General features: G+C 47.9%; 2 protein-coding genes and 1 non-coding gene across 9 annotated transcripts in view; 2 read left to right on the top strand and 1 right to left on the bottom strand.

The window, feature by feature from the left end:
• PPEF1 (protein phosphatase with EF-hand domain 1) overlaps positions 1 to 3,725 on the bottom strand; it is a 149,396-nt gene extending 145,671 nt beyond the window's left edge. For 6 of the 7 annotated variants that reach the window (XR_013413218.1, XR_013413219.1, XM_077989605.1 and 3 more), the window contains exons 1-2: positions 3,353 to 3,725; positions 2,655 to 2,818 (exon numbers count right to left, since the gene is read on the bottom strand). The gene's annotated coding sequence lies outside the window, so the exon portion shown is untranslated. Of the gene's footprint in view, positions 1 to 2,654; positions 2,819 to 3,320 lie in introns of all 7 variants that reach the window. The other variant, XM_077989602.1, reaches the window with a different exon arrangement.
• Positions 3,726 to 3,798: 73 nt separating this feature from the next.
• TRNAV-UAC (transfer RNA valine (anticodon UAC)) lies at positions 3,799 to 3,871 on the top strand. Its single transcript has one exon. It is a non-coding gene; the product is annotated as a tRNA-Val (tRNA).
• Positions 3,872 to 6,657: 2,786 nt separating this feature from the next.
• The window catches only part of RS1 (retinoschisin 1), a 28,943-nt gene continuing 15,960 nt past the window's right edge, over positions 6,658 to 19,640 (top strand). The window contains 2 exon segments of the mRNA NM_001194911.2: positions 6,658 to 6,750; positions 19,433 to 19,458. Of these exon segments, the coding sequence (NP_001181840.1) occupies positions 6,699 to 6,750; positions 19,433 to 19,458 (78 nt within the window). The 5' untranslated portion in view covers positions 6,658 to 6,698.

Genomic DNA, 19,640 nt, shown 5'->3' with positions numbered 1-19,640 from the left:
GTATGCAGTGAGAGGAAATAAACATCGCCAAAGGGCGGCATCCTAAATGCCGAGGGGAGAGTACCTCAAAATGGAGTGATGGGTTGTTTTCAATGCTGCTGGTACATCAAATCCGATGAAAAGGAAGAGCTATTCTGTGTAGCAATGTGGAAGTCACTGGATCAGAGGAATTTTGGTGGAGTGCTAGAACAAGTCCCAAGGGCGGGGAAAGAAGAGAAAGCACCAAAAACCAATCTAAGAATTATGTTATAAAGGAGAGCACAGAAATGGAAGTGGCACAGGTGGAAGTGGAACTAAGGGAGCTTTATCCTGTTTTTTTGCTTTTGTTTTCGTTTTTGAGATAGGGTCTCACTCTGTCAACCAGGCTAGAGTGCAGTGATGCGATCTGGGCTTGTTGCAGCCTCAACCTCCCCAGGCTCAAGGGATCCTCCCCGCCTCAGTCCTCCAGAGTAGCTGGGACTACAGGTATGCGCCACCACGCCTGGCTAATTTTTTTTGTATATATTTTTTTTTATAGAGTTGGGGTTTTGCCATGTTGGCCAGCCTGGTCTCGAACTCCTGAGCTCAAGCAATTCGCCCGCCTCAGCTTCCCAAAGTGCTGGGATTATAAGTGTGAGCCATTGCACCTGGCCTTTTTTTTTTTTTTTTTTGACAGGTTCTCAGTCTATCACCCAGGCTGGAGTGCAGTGGTGAAGTCATGGCTCACAATAGCCTTGACCTCCTGAGCTCAAGGGATCCTTCCCGCCTCACTCCCCCAGAGTAGCTGGCACCACAGAATGTTTGGCAGTGCCCCTGGCCTCTCCCTACTGGGTGCCTATAGTACCCCTCTCCCAGTCATAACCAACAAAAGTGTCTCCAGATATTGCCAAATAACTCCCAAGATTTTGTACCCCAGGGGACATTTTGGGTCATCACAGCTGGGTGGTGGGGGAGGATGTGTGCCACAGGCATCTAGTGAATAGAGGCCAGGGATGCTGCAAAACATCCTACAATACACAGGACAGCCCCTACCACACAGTTAGCCAGTCCCAACTCATTCTGATCTGGAGGAAGCGCATGAGAGCAGACGGTGGCTGGCAGGGGACTTGCAGAAGTTCTGATTGCTTCCATTTTTTCACCGCAATAGGAAGCTAGGTCATCGGCTGTAACCGAGATTGGGGTTGGGGGTACAGGAGGTTTAGGGAGACAAGACATGAAACTGTCCTTTAGGAGAAGTGAACACATATTCTGGACTGCAGAAAGGGCTCACTTGAGCTAAGCAGTACATGAATTTAGTGTGAAACCAGTCAGCTTGGATGTGTTCTTCTTGGGCCGTGTTCAGGGGCAGGGTAGGGAGATAGTCAGATGTGAGAGACTGTGGTTTTACCAACAAGCACAAGGAAAAAATGAAAGGGCAAACAAGCAAGTGATAAAAATGACCACAGAATTTGAGCTGGGTGGGGCTGGGAGCGGTGGCTTACGCCTGTAATCCCAGCACTTCGGGAGGCCGAGGCGGGCGGATCACTTGAGGCCAGGAGTTCGAGATCAACCTGGCCAACACGGTGAAACCCCATTTCTACTAAAATACAAAAAGTAGGCCGGGTATGGTGGGGGGTGCCTGTAATCCCAGCTACTTGGGTGGCTGAGGCAGGAGAATCACTTGAACGGGAGGCAGAGGTTGCAGTGAGCTGAGATCGCGCCACTGCACTCCAGCCTGGGTGACAGAGGGAGACTGTCTCAAAAAAAAAAAAAAGAAAAGATTGTGATGACACCTTGTAGGGGTGGTGGGGAGAACAGAACATAGTTTCCTTCCTGGAATGGAGAAAAGGAACAAGAGTTTTTCATCAAAGGCAGACACCTGTGTTGCATGCAACAGAGGGACACCAGCTTCTTTTCTACACGGAGGTTAAGTGTGGGAACTTGGCAAACATACCTTTAGAGCCAGGGAAAGACAGAAAAATCGGGATGTGGGGGGCTGGAGAGCAAAGCATTTCCTAGAGACACTATCCAAAACACAACCAGTGGGTGTAATTTTAAGGCCAATTCCTGGCGATCTTGTTTTCCACTGCTAGGGGTTTGGAAACAGGTGGGAAACACTTATTATCAGGCTTCCCAGGAGTCCTGAGTGGGAAACGTGGAGCTCTCACGAATGCATCCTCTGGCTGGTGGCTGGCCACTCTGGTCATCTTGTGGCCCACAATCTAGGCAACAAGCGCTCCAGAGGCCTCTGAAAATGTCTCACCAAAAAAGCAGACTAGAAGGGGGCCCATGATGAATATGACAGGGAGCTAACTGAAGACATTGGGAAGCAGGTACTAGAAAAACCCACGCCACTAGCTAGCCTGCCTCTATTTCTGGGGGGGAAATTACATGGCAGATAACCGCCTCCGTTTTCCTACCTGGAAGGTGGGCATAACATTGAGACCCAGAAGTGAAAGTGGACATGTTTAGTCCAACCCTTGTATTTCACAAAGGAGGAGACTGAGACCGGAGGTGAACAGACTAGCTCGAGTACCCAGCTCATAAATGGCCAAATCAAGACGAACATCTAGATCGTGACCCCCACATTAGTGTTCCCTGCACCCACCTGGTTTCTTCCAGAGGCCTTCCCAGGAAGACAGGAGTTGGCTGAAGGGAGCTCCTGCCATAAAATCAGTATCACTTTATCAACCTACCGACCTCAGCGGAAGATCCAGCAAAAAGGACAGTTGCTGCCTGCAGACAAAGTTCACCTGGGCGCTTAAAGGTGCCTCTCCCCCGCCAAATGATTACAGGTGTGTTTTCAAGCTTGAGGATGGTAAGCAATCCTAGGGTGGTGACGAAGATCCATCTGGAAGCCCTGAAGAAGGCAAATGACACTGACGATGAAAACCAAGAAGCACCCTTTGTGATGGAGGGTCCCAGCCCCTTACCCAGACTACAGTCCTGCCACCAAGTCAGGGACCCCGCGCCGGGTTGAATACTCTGCTGTTACCGTGTGAAATTCTCAAGAACTTAACAACAAGGTGCCTGGCATCTTCATTTTGCACTGGGCCCCTCAATCACGTGGCCAGGGCTGCTGCCTCCCTGGAAGCCATAGAGGGGTGGCCCGTCTACACCTCTTCGTCCCCCTATCCCTGCAGCCCTAGACCAAGGGGACCTAACGGAAGCCCTGCCATTTGCACCTCCCTAGGCCTGGCCTCGGGAGGGGAAGAAGGCTGCGGGAAGAGGCAGGGGAGCGGGAAGAGGTCCACACCCTCGGGCAAAGGGCCCGCTAACCAGCGGCCTTTTCCAACCCCGGCAAGCCAGGCGCCAACGCAAAAGTGCGCCCCGGCCCACCCCCATCCCCTGCGCTGCCTGACTTGGTTCCAAGGGTTGCCCCTGTCCTCCTTGCCCCAGAAGCGAGGCCTTCCACGCCGCCTTCTGACTTCCGACGGGCAAGTGGGCCGGGTGGCCGAGGCTCAGTTTGCTGGTAGGGGAAATGGGAACGCGCGGGGCCCTCGCGGGCGGAGGAAGCTGCCGGGGGTGCAGAGCCCGAGCAGGGTGCACTTCCGGCCGTCGAGCCGCCCCGCCGGCACCTCGACTGAGGGAAAGTTTGGGGACAGGTGATAGCGGGGAGGTGCTCTCGGCCGGGGCCCCGGCCTCGCCCTGGTCCCAGGGGCCGCGACTCTGATGGACAGGAATGACGAGCCGCCCAAACGCCGGAGCCAGCGACCCAGAGCTGCCGCAAACCCCGCGCCTCGGGGGCGGGATCACGGTGAAGGGGCGGGGCTCAGGCGGAGGGGGCTGGCACTGCTATGAGTCTATGAATAAAGTCTCAACGAGACGTTTTCTCGTAGCGGTTCCATAGTGTAGTGGTTATCACGTCTGCTTTACACGCAGAAGGTCCTGGGTTCGAGCCCCAGTGGAACCATGGTCGCGAGGCGGCTCTTTTTGCTTCCTAATCCTTCAGGACTTTGGTGTGTTTGGGTTTTTCAAAAAAAAAAAAAAAAAAAAGGGATTTCGGTTAAACAAACAAAAACGCTACCACAAAGTGTTTTTCTTTGTCCTTTTCTTCTTTTTAAAATTTTTGGCATGTTTTTCTCGCAGAAGTGAAATAACAGATACCCTCTCCTATCCCACAAGGTCGCTGCCGCCATCGTCTGACATGAGAAATAGTGGAGGGCAGGGGCCAGGCGAAGTCCTAGACCCAATCCGGCGCCCCCGATCCGGCCAGGCCCTACCCCACCTCTCTTCCCAGTACGCCTCGGAAAATCGGGCGCTCGGGGAATGCACCTGGCTGCCCTTTGCCTGCAAGTCAGCAAGGGCCGGTCACCCAGCCTCCAACTAAAATGTGGCAGGCAATACAGCAGCGCTTTGACTGTAGCTGAATTATTAAAGGTCGATCATTATTATGACTCTGATTAAAAGTTCTATTTTTCATTAAACTCTGATGTACAGAGCAAGAAAAAAAAAAAAACCCACAGTCCTTTATAATGCAGCAGTAGAATTTGTGGAATAGAGTTCATACACAGTATAAAATAAATGTCAGGCTTGTAGACATTCAATAAATACTGGTTGAATGAGCAAACGTTTCTCTAGTTTCTTTCTGTTCCTCTTTACTATTTCATTACAGTTTCGTTTGGGGAGTTTATTATTTGTTTAAATATTGGCTTTTTTATCTTTGACAAGAGGAATGAGGGTGTGGGCCATGGTGAGATGGCGGTAGCAAAAAAATAAAATGAGAAAGGTCACTCAGTATTTTTCTCTGCATTTTTCAACCTAGTTGTGCATCCTTAACAGTGTAGAAATTTGCGTCTTTTCCTAACTTAAGATTATAACTCTTTCCCTGTTATTACAATCACTTCAACTTTATTCTTTTTTTAAACCACCTTAACCATCTTTTTTTCTTTTTTGTTTTCTTTTTTTTTTTGAGACAGAGTCTCGCTCTGTCGCCCAGGCTGGAAGGAGTGCAGTGGCGCGATCTCGGCTCACTGCAAGCTCCGCCTCCCGGGTTCACACCATTCTCCTGCCTCTGCCTCCCGAGTAGCTGGGACTACAGGTGTCCACCACCTCGCCCGGCTAATTTTTTTTTGTATTTTTAGTAGAGACGGGGTTTCACCATGTTAGCCAGGATGGTCTCGATCTCCTGACCTCGTGATCCGCCCGCCTTGGCCTCCCAAAGTGCTGGGATTACAGGCATGAGCCACTGCACCCGGCCTTTTTTCTTTTTTTTTTTTTTGAGACAGAGTCTGGCTCTGTCACCCAGGCTGGAGTGCAGTGGCGCCATCTCGGCTTACTGCAACCTCGGCCTCCTGGGTTCAAGCGATTCTCCTGTCTCAGCCTCCCGAGTAGCTGGGATTACAGGTGCACACCACCATGCCCAGCTAATTTTTGTATTTTTGGTAGAGACGAGGTATCACCATATTGCCCAGGCTGGTCTCGAACTCCTGACCTCAAGTGATCTGCTTGCCTTGGCCTCCCAAAGTGCTGGGATTACAGGTGTGAGCCACCACCTCCAGCCCACCTTAATCATTTTTAATGTACAGTTCAGTAGTGTTAAGTATATTCACACTGTTGTGAAACAGATCTCCGGAACTTTTTCATCTTGCAAAACTCAAACTCTATACCTATTAAACAACTCCCCCTTTCCTCCCATCAACTTTATTCTGAATGATGATGTAAAAATCATAGCTAATTATGTCTTGCACTGTGCTAAGTATTTTGTATATATGATCTCTTGTAAGCCTCAAAATAACTCTAGAAAGTAGGCATTATTATCTCATCTTACAGATGAGAAAATTTAGGCACAGAGATGTTAATAACTTGCCCTGAGGTCACAATGTAACAAGTGCTAGTGCTGCGATTTGGCAGCCAGTCTGGGTTGGCAGTCTGTGCTCTTAACCCTACCAGGCTGCACTCATCTCCTGATTTACTTAACCAGTCCCCTAACCTTGGCCATTTAGATTGTTTCCAATTTGTTGTCCTTAAAAGTAACACAGCAATGCATAGCTTTGTGTAACTGTCCTCCCACCACCACGAAATTTAGCATTTTCCTGGGTGAATAAGTGTGCACATGATGCCTAGTTGCTTTCAAAGAGGGGAATCCATGACATTTTCATACAATTCGAGAATGTTAGTGCTTACGTGGCAGGAAATTGTTCAAGGTCACCCCCTAGAAGATGATGGCGAAGAAAGGACGAAGACCTGAGACTTCTGGGTGTAGTTCCTCTCTCCCTCCATTGCTTCCCTTACATTAAGACAGAATGAAAACAGTATGGGCTGGGTGCAGTGGCTCATGCCTGTAATCCCAGCACTTTGGGAGGTCCAAACCCCATCTCTACTAAAAATACAAAAAAAATAGCTGGGTGTGGTGGCGGACGCCTGTAATCCCAGCTACTCGGGAGGCTGAGGCAGGAGACTAGATTGAACCCAGGAGGCAGAGGTTGCAGTGAGCTGAGATGGCGCCATTGCACTCCATCCTGGGTGACAAGAGCGAAACTCCATCAAAAACAAAAACAGAAACAAAGAACGAAAAGTATCTTCCTCGCAAACTGAATCTCAGTTGATGCAAGTATCTTCCATGAAACTTCCTTGTTGAGGCAGGTAACTCTGTGGGTTAACTTGATGGGGCTCAGCCGAAGACCTAAGAACTAAATGGATTAAGATGCTTAATGAGGCCAGGGCTCAACTTAATCCCCTGCTCCTGGGCCAGCTCTCCAGTTCAGTAAGGTAGAGCTTCGGCCGAGGACGAGGGGAAGATGTCACGCAAGATAGAAGGCTTTTTGCTATTACTTCTCTTTGGCTATGAAGGTATGTGCTATTCAACCATTGACATTCATTGCATGCTTAATACATAGTTTAATTAATATCATTGATAAATAGGAATATAACCTGAATAATATAAATATTATTAATTAGCAACACATGTTAATTAACATGTGTTATTAATGAACAACAGTTGTCTTTATGTGGATGGCTTTCCAGTTCTGTAAGGAGCCTTCTAAAGTTCAAAGGATGCTTAAAATCCAACAGAAAAAAGGATGGGTTTCAGAAATCTATAAAATAGCCATAAGTTGCAATAATTAATGAGAAATTATGGCATATTCTAGAAAACATTTAGGAGTCAAAGTTGGAGTGATTGCAGAATTTAATATTCCAAACCGGAATGCTACTGACGGTGGAGGAGGATGCTATGAATAATTCTGCTGGGACAACAGGTGTAACCCAGGACCATCCAGGGCAAATCAGGACGTAAGGTCACCCTAGTTTAAATATGGATTAATGTAACATGCCCAGTACCACTGGCATCTAATAAAAAACATAATCCAACTGAGAGTCAGGAAACCCCGGAGACTCAATACACTCACTCATTTTATATGACCCTAGCAGAAGTGATATGCCTCAATTAGGAAAAAATAAGGGCAAATCTCTAAAATGTCATCCAGTTCCAATTCGCTCTCAGTCTTTGAAATAATATTCTTTCATGCTTCTCTCAATTCTCAAGTACCCATCTGCTCAGAATTTCTCCTCAGGTTCATCCAGACGATCGAAATTGGTTGACTGTCTTCTTTGTGCACATCGTGTATTTGTGTGTGTTACAGAAAATAAATTAAAAAGCAGGGAGAAGGACGTCTCTGTGCTCTGCAAATGAGCTGGTAGACAAGACGCAGCGAAACTCACACAAGCAGGGAATCAGAATTCTTGGTTTCACGGCTCACTGCAGCCTCAACCTCCCAGGCTCATGCCATCCTCCTGCCTCAGCCTGCCTAGTAGCTGGGACTACAGGCACGCACCACCACATCTGGCTAATTTATTGTATTTCTTGTAGAGAGGGGTTTTCACCATGTTTCCCAGGCGATGACTTTTGTTACTTAGTCACATTTCTCTGTATTTGGAAAGACTGGTGACGATATAATTTCAAGGTCATTCTGCAAACCCCAAGGTATATTTTTAAGTAGGGATCATGTAAACCAGTTGTCTGTTAGGATTTTTTTCCCTTGCAATTAATAGTCTGCAACTTGTCCCAGTAACTCTACTTTAAGACACTTTGGGGTTTTGTTGCTTTTCCTGTACTCCTTGCCCCCTCCTCTTTCCTCAGCAAGAAAATCTAAGCAGACTCTTTCAAGGCTTAGATCCAAATACTCCTGGTTCTCAGACACCCCCAGGGCTCACTCTCAGATTTCTCTTCTTTGTGACTGGCATGGAGATTCATTTATTCATTCCTTGGTCCCTTCGCTTAAGAGCTCATCCCTGAGTATCTAATAGGGGGCAAACATTGTGTAAGAACTTGACATGCAGCTGGGCGCGGTGCCTCATGCCTGTAATCCCAGCACTTTGGGAGGCTGAGACGGGCGGATCACCTGAGGTCAGGAGTTTGAGACCAGCCTGCCCAACCTGGTGAAACCCCATCTCTACAAAAGTACAAAAAGCATCCGGGCATGACGGCAGGTGCCTGTAATCCCAGCTATTTGGGAGGCTGAAGCAGGAGAATCGTTTGATTGCTGGAGAGGGAGGTTGCAGTGAGCTGAGATCATGCCATTGCACTCCAGCCTGGGCGACTCAAAAAAAAAAAAAAAAAAAAAAAAAAGACTTGACATGCAGGGCAGATCCTTGTGGCTTCCACAGTGCTCAGTACAACAACCCTGTTCTGTGAACTCTGCATCTCCGCCACGGGAAGAAGTCCTAGAAATGTTTACCAAAGCATTTTACAATTAGACCTGCCCAGTTAGTGGATATCAGCAATAAAAGACAGACTGTCAGGAGGCATGAAAGATAGCACTCTTCCATGTTCTAGAGTTTACCAATCTTTGTGCATGGCTGGGGAGCTCCAGAAATGTCCACGAAGAGTAGAGAACATTGTCGCTCCAGGTGGCATGCAGCGTGGGCAGGGGGAAGGTTTGGGGAGCTTAAATTATCTTACCCGCCTAACGCAGACCTTTAACACCGCTTGGAAGGAAAGCAGCCAGCCAAAAATAGCCAGTGTGGCTTGGCAACCTACTGTGTGCCCTACCCTGGGCCAGAGGGATGCTCCAGGGGACAGAGGACACAATCGCTGCACTTAATCAGCATATTATCCAGATGGAGATGCATAAGGCCCACAGACATGGGAAAGATGCGTCCCATTGCACAGCTGGGAACCTGAAGACAAAGGCTCTTCGTCCAATTTACCATCCGCTGCTTCTGTCCATCGATGGCAGTGTTCCTCATTACAGTGAAGTAAGGTAAAGAAATTGCCTTCACTTAGGCGTTGGATGAAGGTTCATTTCGGAGAGCACACAGCATCATAGTAAGGCATTTCCTATGTCTTTCTGTTTTGTTTTTGTTTTTGTTTTTGTTTTTTTTGAGAATTTTGCTCTTGTTGTCCAGGCTGGAGTGCAATGGCGTGATCTTGGCTCACTGCAACCTCCGCCTCCCGGGTTCAAGAGATTCTCCTGCCTCAGCCTTCTGAGTAGCTGGGATTACAGGCGTGTGCCACTACACCCGGCTAATTTTTGTAATTTTAGTAGAGACGGGGTTTCTCCTTGTTGGCCAAACTGGTCTCGAACTCCCGACCTCAGGTGATCTGCCTGCCTCAGCCTCCCAAAGTGCTGGGATTACAGGCGTGAACCACTGTGCCTGGCTTCCTATGTCTTATAATTGAGTCAGGCTTCTATTTCTCTTACAACACACATATTGGATTCAATGCCAGTAATGATTTTTAGAACATCCATCATATTAAAATATCTTACTTCATTACTTGGTCATGTTTCTTATATAAAAACAAAAAAAGCCCTTCAGCCTCAAATTATAGGTGACTGTGTTACCATCAGGGATTGCAGGGTTTTTTTAAAAGCAGCTTTATTGAGATGTAATTTATATACTCTTAAATTCACCCATTCAAAGTCTATTGTTCGATCGTTTTGAGTATATTTACAGATTTGTGGAGCACATAATCTAATTTTAGAACATTTTCATCACCCAAACATTAAGCCCTCACTCCCCATTCTCCCTGTCTCCCCCCTCCCCCAGCCCCTGGGCAACCACAAATCGACTTTCTGTCTCTAAAGACTTGCCAGTTCTGGACAGTTCATTTAAATGGAGTCATACAGCATGTGGTCTTTTGTCTTTCGCTTAGCATATGTCATTGAGGTTCATCTGTGTTTGAAGCATGTGCAGATAACAGATTTACCCATGAATATGCCTGTCGCCTAAAATAGTAACATTTTCACACTAGAAGCAATTTCCTTCTTTTTCACAAGAGGGACGTTATTGCAGCCTGCTGCGTGCGTTCCTCCTGTGCGTTCCTCCTGTTTCTCAAGTAGATTGGAAGCTGGTTACAGACCATTTTTAATCATTCATAATTTTATGCTTTTCTCCTCGGCTTCATCTGTTTCCATGGGAAGGAATGCTCTGTAGTTGGTGATACCCAATCCAATAAACTAAACTAGGTTTTCTTTTTTTTTTTTTTTTTGAGACGGAGTCTTGCTCTGTCACCCAGGCTGGGGTGCAGTGGCCGGATCTCAGCTCACTGCAAGCTCCACCTCCCGGGTTTACACCATTCTCCTGCCTCAGCCTCCTGAGTAGCTGGGACTACAGGCGCCCGCCACCTCGCCCGGCTAGTTTTTTGTATTTTTTAGTAGAGATGGGGTTTCACCGTGTTAGCCAGGATGGTCTCGATCTCCTGACCTCGTGATCCACCCGTCTCGGCCTCCCAAAGTGCTGGGATTACAGGCTTGAGCCACCGCGCCCGGCCAACTAGGTTTTCCTGTGTGTATCTAAAGCGTGCCTTTCCTCATGGGTTGCAAGGTACATTTCAAGAAATAGACATGCCTTGAAATTTCCTGCTGTGGCAACAACGGTTTCCCCAGTAGAGTGGCCCTTTTGGATCAAGGGGCAGAATGAGCCCATATTGCATAAATCTAAGCCCATATTGCATAAATCTAAGATTGGTGACTGGCAGATGTCTCATGTAACGTGTGGTGGAATCACAGAAGCCATCTACACAGGGAGAAAAATATGTAACCACATAATCGAAATCTTTCACTATTTTTCCTTTAGAGGCTGAGATTTTTCTCTTGTTCTCCTTCCAACAACGCTATTTTCTGGTATGAAACTATTAGGGTGGTGCAAAACTAATTGTGTTTGCCGTCACAATATGTTGTCGTCAAAAATGCTTTTGTTCTCCAGTTTGTTGGTGATTAAATCATTGTGCGGGACTGCAGCAGCCATGTTGCTTCTCCTTTGGTGACAGCTTTTTCTGTAAAATGCCTGTTGTTCCTTCTTTCTCTGCTTATTTCCATAAGAATCTGATACCTCAGAACCCCAGGCTGTCTACAGACAAATGCTTTCTGGGGGAGGGGAGTCTGGGAGGAAAGAAACACAAGAAATTGGTCCAAAATTTGATTGCGCCCAGGAATTGGCTGTGAGAGCAGGCCTCTCTTCCTTGAACTCTAGGTTTGCTCAGTGACAGCTCGACAGACCAGACCCTCTTCAGTGACAGACATGGCCTTTGAGCCAAGTGGATTTGGTTATGAAAGCCACACTGTCAGTGACCAACACCCCTTGCCTTTGGTCTCCCAAACAGAGGAGCTGGCACCTTTTTTTTTTTTTTTTTGAGATGGAGTCTCGCTCTGTTGCCCAGGGTGGAATGCAGTGGCATGATCTTAGCTCACTGCAACCTTCCACCCCCCAGGTTCAAGCGATTCTCCTGCCTCAGCCTCCCAAGTAGCTGGGATGACAGGCACGCACCACCACGCCCAGCTAATTTTTGTATTTTTTGTAGAGACAAGGTTTTGCCGCGTTGGCCAGGCTGGTCTTGAACTCCTGACCTCAAGTGATCCGCCTGCCTCAGTCTCCCAAAGTGCTGGGATTACAGGCGTGAGCCACTGGCCTGGCACAATTGATGTTGGCCTAACTGACAGGGCCCTTCAGAAACTGCCTCCCAGCCAGTCCCAGCTTCTCTTGAGGGTGGGGATGGGACAGAGCATCTTCTGAACTAGCAGCCCCCAATCAACTAGGCCCTAATTGCTGATTTCCTTTGCATTTCTTGATGAACAGCTACAGGCCTGAGGTTAGAAGTTCATGTAGTCGTTAACTCCGCAGAGCACAGGGCACCATCCAGCCTTTCTGAGCTTCCCCTTGAGTTCCAGAAGCATCCTTCCGGCTGCCAGCTCGATTTCAACACTGGGGTGTCCCCTAGGCATCTCAAATTCATTATGTCCCAAACAGACCATCCTCCTCCTCCTCCTCCCCAAATCCCTTGTCCTTGCTGAAACCTTCTCCCCCTTCCCCCCACCTGGCAAATGACAGCTCTATCCTCCCAGTTGCCCCAGCCTCAGACTTCTGTTTCTTTCACACCCCCACCCCTGCCACGTGTAATCTGTCCACAGATCCTGTGGGCACCACTTCCCCAATGCAGTCAGAATCCAGCCACTTAACACTTCCACTGCCACCACCTGGGCCAAGCCACCGTCTTCTCTCCCTCGGATAACTGCACTCACCTCGGAACCGGACCCTGTTGCCACACTTGCCGTGGCCAGCCCGGTCCACAACACTGTACCAGAGGGAGCCTTTGAAACCGTGGTCAGTAATGTCCTTATCTATCCTCAAGTTCCACAAAGCCTCACATGGCCCATGAGGCCCTGCAGGAACTGGCTCCCTGACACCCCCAACCTCCTCATCTCCTAAGACTCTCTCTCCTCTAGCTCCAGCCTCAGGGGCTCCTTGCTCTTCCTGGAACATGCCAAGCACATACTCACCTTGAGTGCTTGGCACATGCTGTTCCCTCTGCCCAGAATGCTTTGCCCACAGGTGTCTCGCCTCCTTCGAATCTTTGCTCCAACATCACCTTCTCAGCGAGGGCTTCCCTAAGCCCAAAAGGACCAGTTCCTGTCCCCTACTTCCTTGCGTTTTCTCCACAGTAGTCACCGTAATTTTCCATACTATCTATTCTCTTTCTTCGTTCATTAATGTATTCTCCCCACGCACTCCCACCCAACACACACACTAGCCTATGAGCTTTATGATGGCATGTGTTTTTCCTGTTTTGTTTACTGCTCTATCCCCAGCACCTAAAGCTGGGACTGGAATGTAGTAGATGAATATTAGTAATGAATATTAGTTGAATGAATGAATGCTTTGAGGTGAGTCATTATCAGTCATCTTTTGTATGGGTTTCTATAACCTGTGGGCAAGAAAAAGGTGGACTGAAAAGGCCAGAGCAAGTGGTGAGCTGAAGGACAGGAAAAACCTTCTTTTTTTTTCTTTTGAGACAGGGTCTCACTCTGTCACCCAGACTGAAGTGCAGTGATGCAGTCATGCCTCACTGCAGCCTCTAACTCTCATGATCCTCCCACCTCATATCTTCCGAGTAGCTCAGGTGTGTGCCACCACACCTGGCTAATTTTTATTTATTTATTTGTTTGTTTGTTTATTTTAGCAGAGACAGGGTCTCACCATGTTGCCCAGGTTGGTCTCAAACTTCTGAGCTCAAGGGATCCTCCCACCTCAGCCTCCCAAAGTGTTAGAATTACAGCCATGAGCCACTGTGTCCGGCCAGGAAACATCCTCTTTATAAGGAGGGGGCTGAGCAGGCGGAGAAGTAGGGATGGGAGGACGCATTTGAGGCAAAGAAATTCTATGGAGGCAAGAGACGGTCTGGCACATTTGCGGCTTGGCGAGCAGTACAGAGTGAGAAACATAAATCCTGAGAGGTAGGCAGGAGTTAGATTTATCTGCATGACCCCTTGAAGGACACTTTATTATTATATGCATCATAGGGGTGCGGAAATGGAGAGATTGTAATACATGTCAGAGGTGGGACTCAGCCCCTGGCAACAGTGCGCTGTTTGCACAGGAGAGTGGCGGCATCAGGTTTGCACCTCACTGCCTCAGCGCGTGGAGGATGAAAGAGACAAGTCTCTCTTTAGCAGGCAGAGTGCCTGGGAGAGAGGGTGGGCCTCAAAGCAGGTAGTGGCAGTAACTCATGACTGTAATCCCAGCACTTCAAGAGGCTGAAGCCAGAGGATTGCTTGAGCCCAGGAGTTCAAGACCAGCCTAGGCAACATAGTGAGACCCCCATCTCTATAAAAATATGTTTAAAAATATTGGGTGTGGTGGCACGGGCTTATAGTCCCAGCTACCCTGGGGTGCTGAGGTGAGAGGATGGCTTGAGCCCAGGAGTTCAACGCGGCAGTAAGCTATGATTGCCACTGCACTCTAGCCTAGGCGACAGAGTAAGACTCTGTCTCAAAAAAAAAAAAAAAAAAAGAAAGAAAAGAAAAGAAAAGCCAGGCGTGGTGGCTCACACCTGTAATCCCAGCACTTTGGGAGGCCAAGGCGGGTGGATCACCTGAGGTCAGGAGTTCCAGACCAGCCTGACCAACATGGTGAAACCCCATCTCTACTAAAAATACAAAATTAGCTGGGCGTGGTGGCGCATGCCTGTAATCCCAGCTACTCAGGAGGCTAAGGCAGGATAATCGCTTGAACCCCGGAGGCAGAGGTTGCGCTGAGCCGAGATCACGCCGTTGCACCCCAGCCTGGGCAACAGGAGTGAAACTCCGTCTCAAAAAAAAAAAAAAAATTCATTGTTAACTTCCTCTGCCAGCACAGAGTCTGACATCGTGGGACTGTCTTTGTCTGTCTGAGAAGCTCTAATAAAATACCATGAACTAGGTGACTTATAAACCACAGAAATTTATTTCTTACAATACTGGAGGCTGGCAAGTCCACGATCAAGGTGCCAGCAGATTTGGGTCTGGTGAGAGCCTGCTTCCTCCTTCATCCCTGGCACCTTCTTGCTGTGCCCTCCCATAGCAGGAGGGGCAAGCTAGTGATGGGAAGGGGGGCAAGGCGTGGTCCCTGCCTCGGGCTCCACCGCCAGGCCTGTGCCCACGGACCTAGGTGAGGACAGGCACTCCTGCCTTCGTGCCCAAATGCTGCATTTCCCAAGACCACCCTGGTCCACCACGCCCCCATCCTGTGCCTATCAAAACTCCGAGACCCTAACAAGCAGACACACAAGCGGCTGGACGTGGAGAGGAGCACATTGGCGGAAGAAGACACAAGTGGCTGGACGTGCAGAGGGCGTTGAGAGGGCGTTGAGAGGGCGTTGAGAGGGCGTTGAGAGGGCGTTGAGAGGAGTGCGCCGGCGGAAGAGCACACGATAGACACCGGCAGCCCCAGGCCATCAACCGGCGGAACAAGGTGGAGTTTGGCCGGGGCTATCAGAGAAGAGTGGGGCCACCTAGCAAGCCCAATTCCAGGGGGAGAGCATCTTCCTTCTGGCGTCCCCATCTGCTGAGAGCTCCTTCCACTCAATAAAACCTTGCACTCATTCTCCAAGCCCACATGTGATCTGATTCTTCCAACACACCAAGGCTTCCGCCCGAGATACAGAAAGCTTTCTGTCCTTGTGACAAGGCAGGGGTCTAATGGAGCTAACACAAGCCGCCTACAGACGGCAAACTAGAAGAGCACCCTGTAACACACGCCCGCTGGGGCCTCAGCTGTAAACATTCACCCCTAGACACTGCCGTGGGGTTGGAGCTCCACAGCCTGCCCGTCTGTATGCTCCCGTAGAGGTTTGAGCAGCGGGCACTGAAGAAGCGAGCCACAGCTCCCTTGAATGCCCTGAGAGGGGGACAAGGGGGACCTTTCCTGTTTCACTAGCTCCCTGGGGTCTCTTTTACGCAGATACTAATCCCATGTATGAGGGCAGAGCCTAATCACCTCCCAAAGGCCCCACATCTTACTACTACCACATTGGTGATTGGGTTTCAACATATGAATTTTGGGGGGACACTAACATTCAGATCATAGCAGGGACTCTGGTGGCCTCCTACAAAGATGGCGCTCCCTAACCTCCATTGCTACCTGAGAAGGTCAATTCTGCCCGTAGTGGGGGAGTAACCAGTGGAACAAGCGCCCAGGAGAGACAGCAGTGTGGTGGCTGCAGATGAGGGTGGCCCTGAATCTTCCTAGGCTAAGACACATGTGCGCTTCCCTCCCACTGCAGCCCCTGCATAGCCCATGGAAGTACTCACCATGGGCATGGTGCAGTGGTCTGTCTTCTCCTGGGTCTTCAAGCCCCTTGTGAGCAGAGTGAGGCTTCCATTTCAGAAGGCCCGGGCCCTACTATAGTGCCGGGCCTACAGTGGACACAAAAAAAGTGGTTGCAGAACGGGGAAATGTGTATTATTGAAATTAAAGCTTTTATGATTGTAATGATAAAGGCTTTGTGTGGTTTCTAAAAGCTTTTTGTGAGCATCAGATTCACTTTTTAAATAGCGAAGTGGTTAAAGGAGGGACTTTTATTTCCATTTTTTACACTCAGCTTTTGTTTGAAATTTTTTTATCATCAGAAAAGAAAGAAAGATATTTGTTTTGTCCAAAATGTCTGGGAAGGCCGGGTGTGGTGGCTCACACCTGTAATCCCAGCACTTTGGGAGGACGAGGCGGGTGGATCACCTAAGGTCAGGAGTTCAAAACCAGCCTGGGCAACATGGCAAAACGCAGTCTCTACTAAAAGTACAAAAATTAGCCAGGCATGATGGCTGTAATCCCAGCTACTCAGGAGGCTGAGGCAGGAGAATCGCTTGAACCCGGAAGGCAGAGGTTGCAGTGAGCCAGTCTCAAAAGAAAAAAAAAAAAGTCTGGGAAATGGAGTTTTGGTGGTATAGGGGAGAAAAAGTAATCGCTTTTCCTCACTTATCTCAAGGTTCATGGCTGAGATGCCTACAACAAAAGACAGATTAATGAGGGAACACCATCCACACTTATTTAATAAGTTTTACATGGCACAGGAGCTTTCAGAAATGAAGACCCAACGAAACAGGAAGATCTGTGCATTTTTGTGGACAGTTGTGTGGAAATATGATTGGAGGATCAGAGGGTATGATCTAGTGGTAATAAATGAGAAAAGCATAACAAGGCCTGTTTGTTCAGATTTGTGTTGGTGCTCCTGTGTGATATTCCTTTCCTCTGGGTATAGGGCGGGACACCTGTCACGTGAGGGTCTTCAGGGGAGAAGAGTAGACTGACCTTCCTAGGTTTGATGGTCTGCTTCAGGGAAGACGGGGTGAAAGGAATTCTATGGCCCATTTCAGGAGAGAAAGGGGCAAGGGCTGCTTTTGTTTCTATGGCCAGCTTCAGGAGAGAGGGGGTGGGAGCAGGTCCGAGGGACCTTCCTGCTTCTGCAGTTTCCTCAGTTTCCTTGTGTGTCCAGGTGCCATATTTGGCAGTAGCGTTTCCTGTACCCCATCAGTGCTTTAAACCAGCAGCGTCCAATGCAACCTTCTGCGATGATGGAAACGTTCTGTATCTTCTTAGCCAGTACAGTAACCACTAGCTTCATGTGGCTCTGAAGCACTTGAAATGTGGCTGGTTTGACCGAAGAATTGAACTTTTTATTTTGATAATTTTAATTAATTTTATTTTATTTTTCGAGACAGAGTCTCACTCTGTTGCCCAGACTGGAGTGCAGTGGGGCAATATCGACTCACTGCAACCTGGGTTTCAAGCGATTCTCCTGCCTCAGCCTCCCAAGTGGCTGGGATTACAGGTGCCTGCCACCACGCCCAGCTGATTTTTGTATTTTTAGTAGAGACGGGGTTTCACCATGTTGGCCAGGCTGGTCTGGAACTCCTGATCTCAAGTGATCGGCCTGCCTCAGCCTCTCAAAGTGCTAGGATTACAGGCATGAGCTACCACGCCCGGCCAATTTTAATTAAATTCCAATACCACGTGGGACTAGTCACGACTACATTGGACAGTGAAGCTTTAAACAATCAGTTTCTGCTAATATATGCAAACTCTTTACCTGTTAAAGTGTGAATTCATTCTCTTTATTCATGCTTCTATAAAGAGAGTTTATATGTCAGTTTTATGTTAAATTTTGCACACTTTCAATTTTCCCACATTGTGTATATGGTACTTATACTTTCATTGTGGCCTGACATTTCCTGTACATTATAGACAAACCTATAAAATAATTTCTAAACAATGTCTGAATCCTAAATCATCGAATTGTGGCACAGTGAGGGACCTGGGAATCAGCTCCTGAATAGCACATTGGGCAGGCAATAGGGATGATGATGGTGGTGATGATGATGAAGATTTAATAAGAAAAACCTGGGGCCAGGCATGGTGGCTCATGCCTGTAATCCCAACACTTTGGGAGGATGAGGCAGGAGAAGCACCTGAGGTCAGGAGTTCGAGACCAGCCTGGCCAACATAGTGAAACGCTGTGTCTACTAAAAATACAAAAAATTAGCCTGGCATGGTGGCAGGCACCTGTAATCCCAGCTGCTTGGGAGGCTGAGGCAGGAGAATCGCTTGAACCCAGAAGGCGGAGGTTGCAATGAGCCAAGATCGCGCCATTGCATTCCACCCTGGGCAACAAGAGCGAAACTCCGTCTCAAAAAAAAGGAAGAAAGAAAGAAAGAAAGACAGACAACAGAAAATCTTCACACTGTTAAGTGAAACGGAAAGCAGGATACAACATTGTTTAGATAGTAGGTTCTCAAATATATTTAAAAATACACATAGAAAAATTACAGGAAATATTTATACTAAAATGTTAACAGTGTTGGCTTTGGTGGTAACAAATATAGGTGTTTTCCTCTCCCTGCCCTGTCCACTTTGCTACATTATGTAGTTTCCAAAATTCTATAACAAACAAAAATATTATCTTTTTATATTTTTTTGAGAGTAAAAAAAAATTTATTTTTTTGCTCTGTTACCCAGGCTGGAGTACAGAGGAGCGATCTTGGCTCACTGCAACCTCCACCTCCTGGGTTCAAGCAATTCTCTTGCCTCAGCCTCTTGAGTAGCTGGGATTACAGGCGCATGCCACCACACCTGGCTAATTTTTGTATTTTTAGTAGAGATGGGGTTTCATCATGTTGGTCAGGCTGGTCTCAAACTCCTGACCTCATGATCCACCCGCCTTGGCCTTGTAAAGTGTTGGGAATACAGGCGTGAGCCACTGCACCCGGCCATGATTATCTTTTTTTTTTTTTTTTGAGATAGAGTCTCACTCTGTCACCCAGGTTGGAGTGCAGTGGTGCAACCTCCGCCTCCTGGGTTCAAACGATTCTCGTGCCTCAGCCTCCCGAGTAGCTGGGATTACAGGCATGTGCCACCATGCCTGGCTAATTTTTGTATTTTTTGTAGAGACGGGGTTTTGTCATGGTGCCCAGGCTGGTCTCAAACTCCTGGCCTAAGTGATAGGCCCACCTCGGCCTCCCAAAGTGCTGGGATTACAGGTGTGAGTCACTGTGCCCGGCCTATAATGATGATCTTGTTCTTTCTGTTTAATTTTACTGTCCCCAGCTTCTTAGCATCTGGGGATGTTTTTCCTGGCAGATATTTACTTACCATGACTTCTTCCAGAAGAGGTGTTGGTAGCTTTCATGTGACTATTTCTATTTCACTTTTCCATGTAACGAGTGATGCTGTTGGATTTCTCTTTTATTAATTAGATTTTTTCTGTCTCATCCTTTTGCTTTAGCCACATTGGGATTATCGTCTACCGAGGTATGTAACGGTAAGGAGGCTGGAATGTACAGGCATAGTGGTTTTGAAAATTTTCCCAACCAAAAATAACGTACAGGACTATCACTTTGTTTGTTTTTAAATGTATTTTGAAATATATTTTGGCTGGGCATGGTGGCTCATGCCTGTAATCCCAGCACTTTGGGAGGCCGAGGCAGGCAGAT

This window comes from Macaca mulatta, chromosome X (genome assembly GCF_049350105.2).
Source record: "Macaca mulatta isolate MMU2019108-1 chromosome X, T2T-MMU8v2.0, whole genome shotgun sequence".
Taxonomy (NCBI): domain Eukaryota; kingdom Metazoa; phylum Chordata; class Mammalia; order Primates; family Cercopithecidae; genus Macaca; species Macaca mulatta.
The sequence above is the reverse complement of the archived record's forward strand: the minus strand, read 5'-3'. Positions and strand labels throughout refer to the sequence as shown.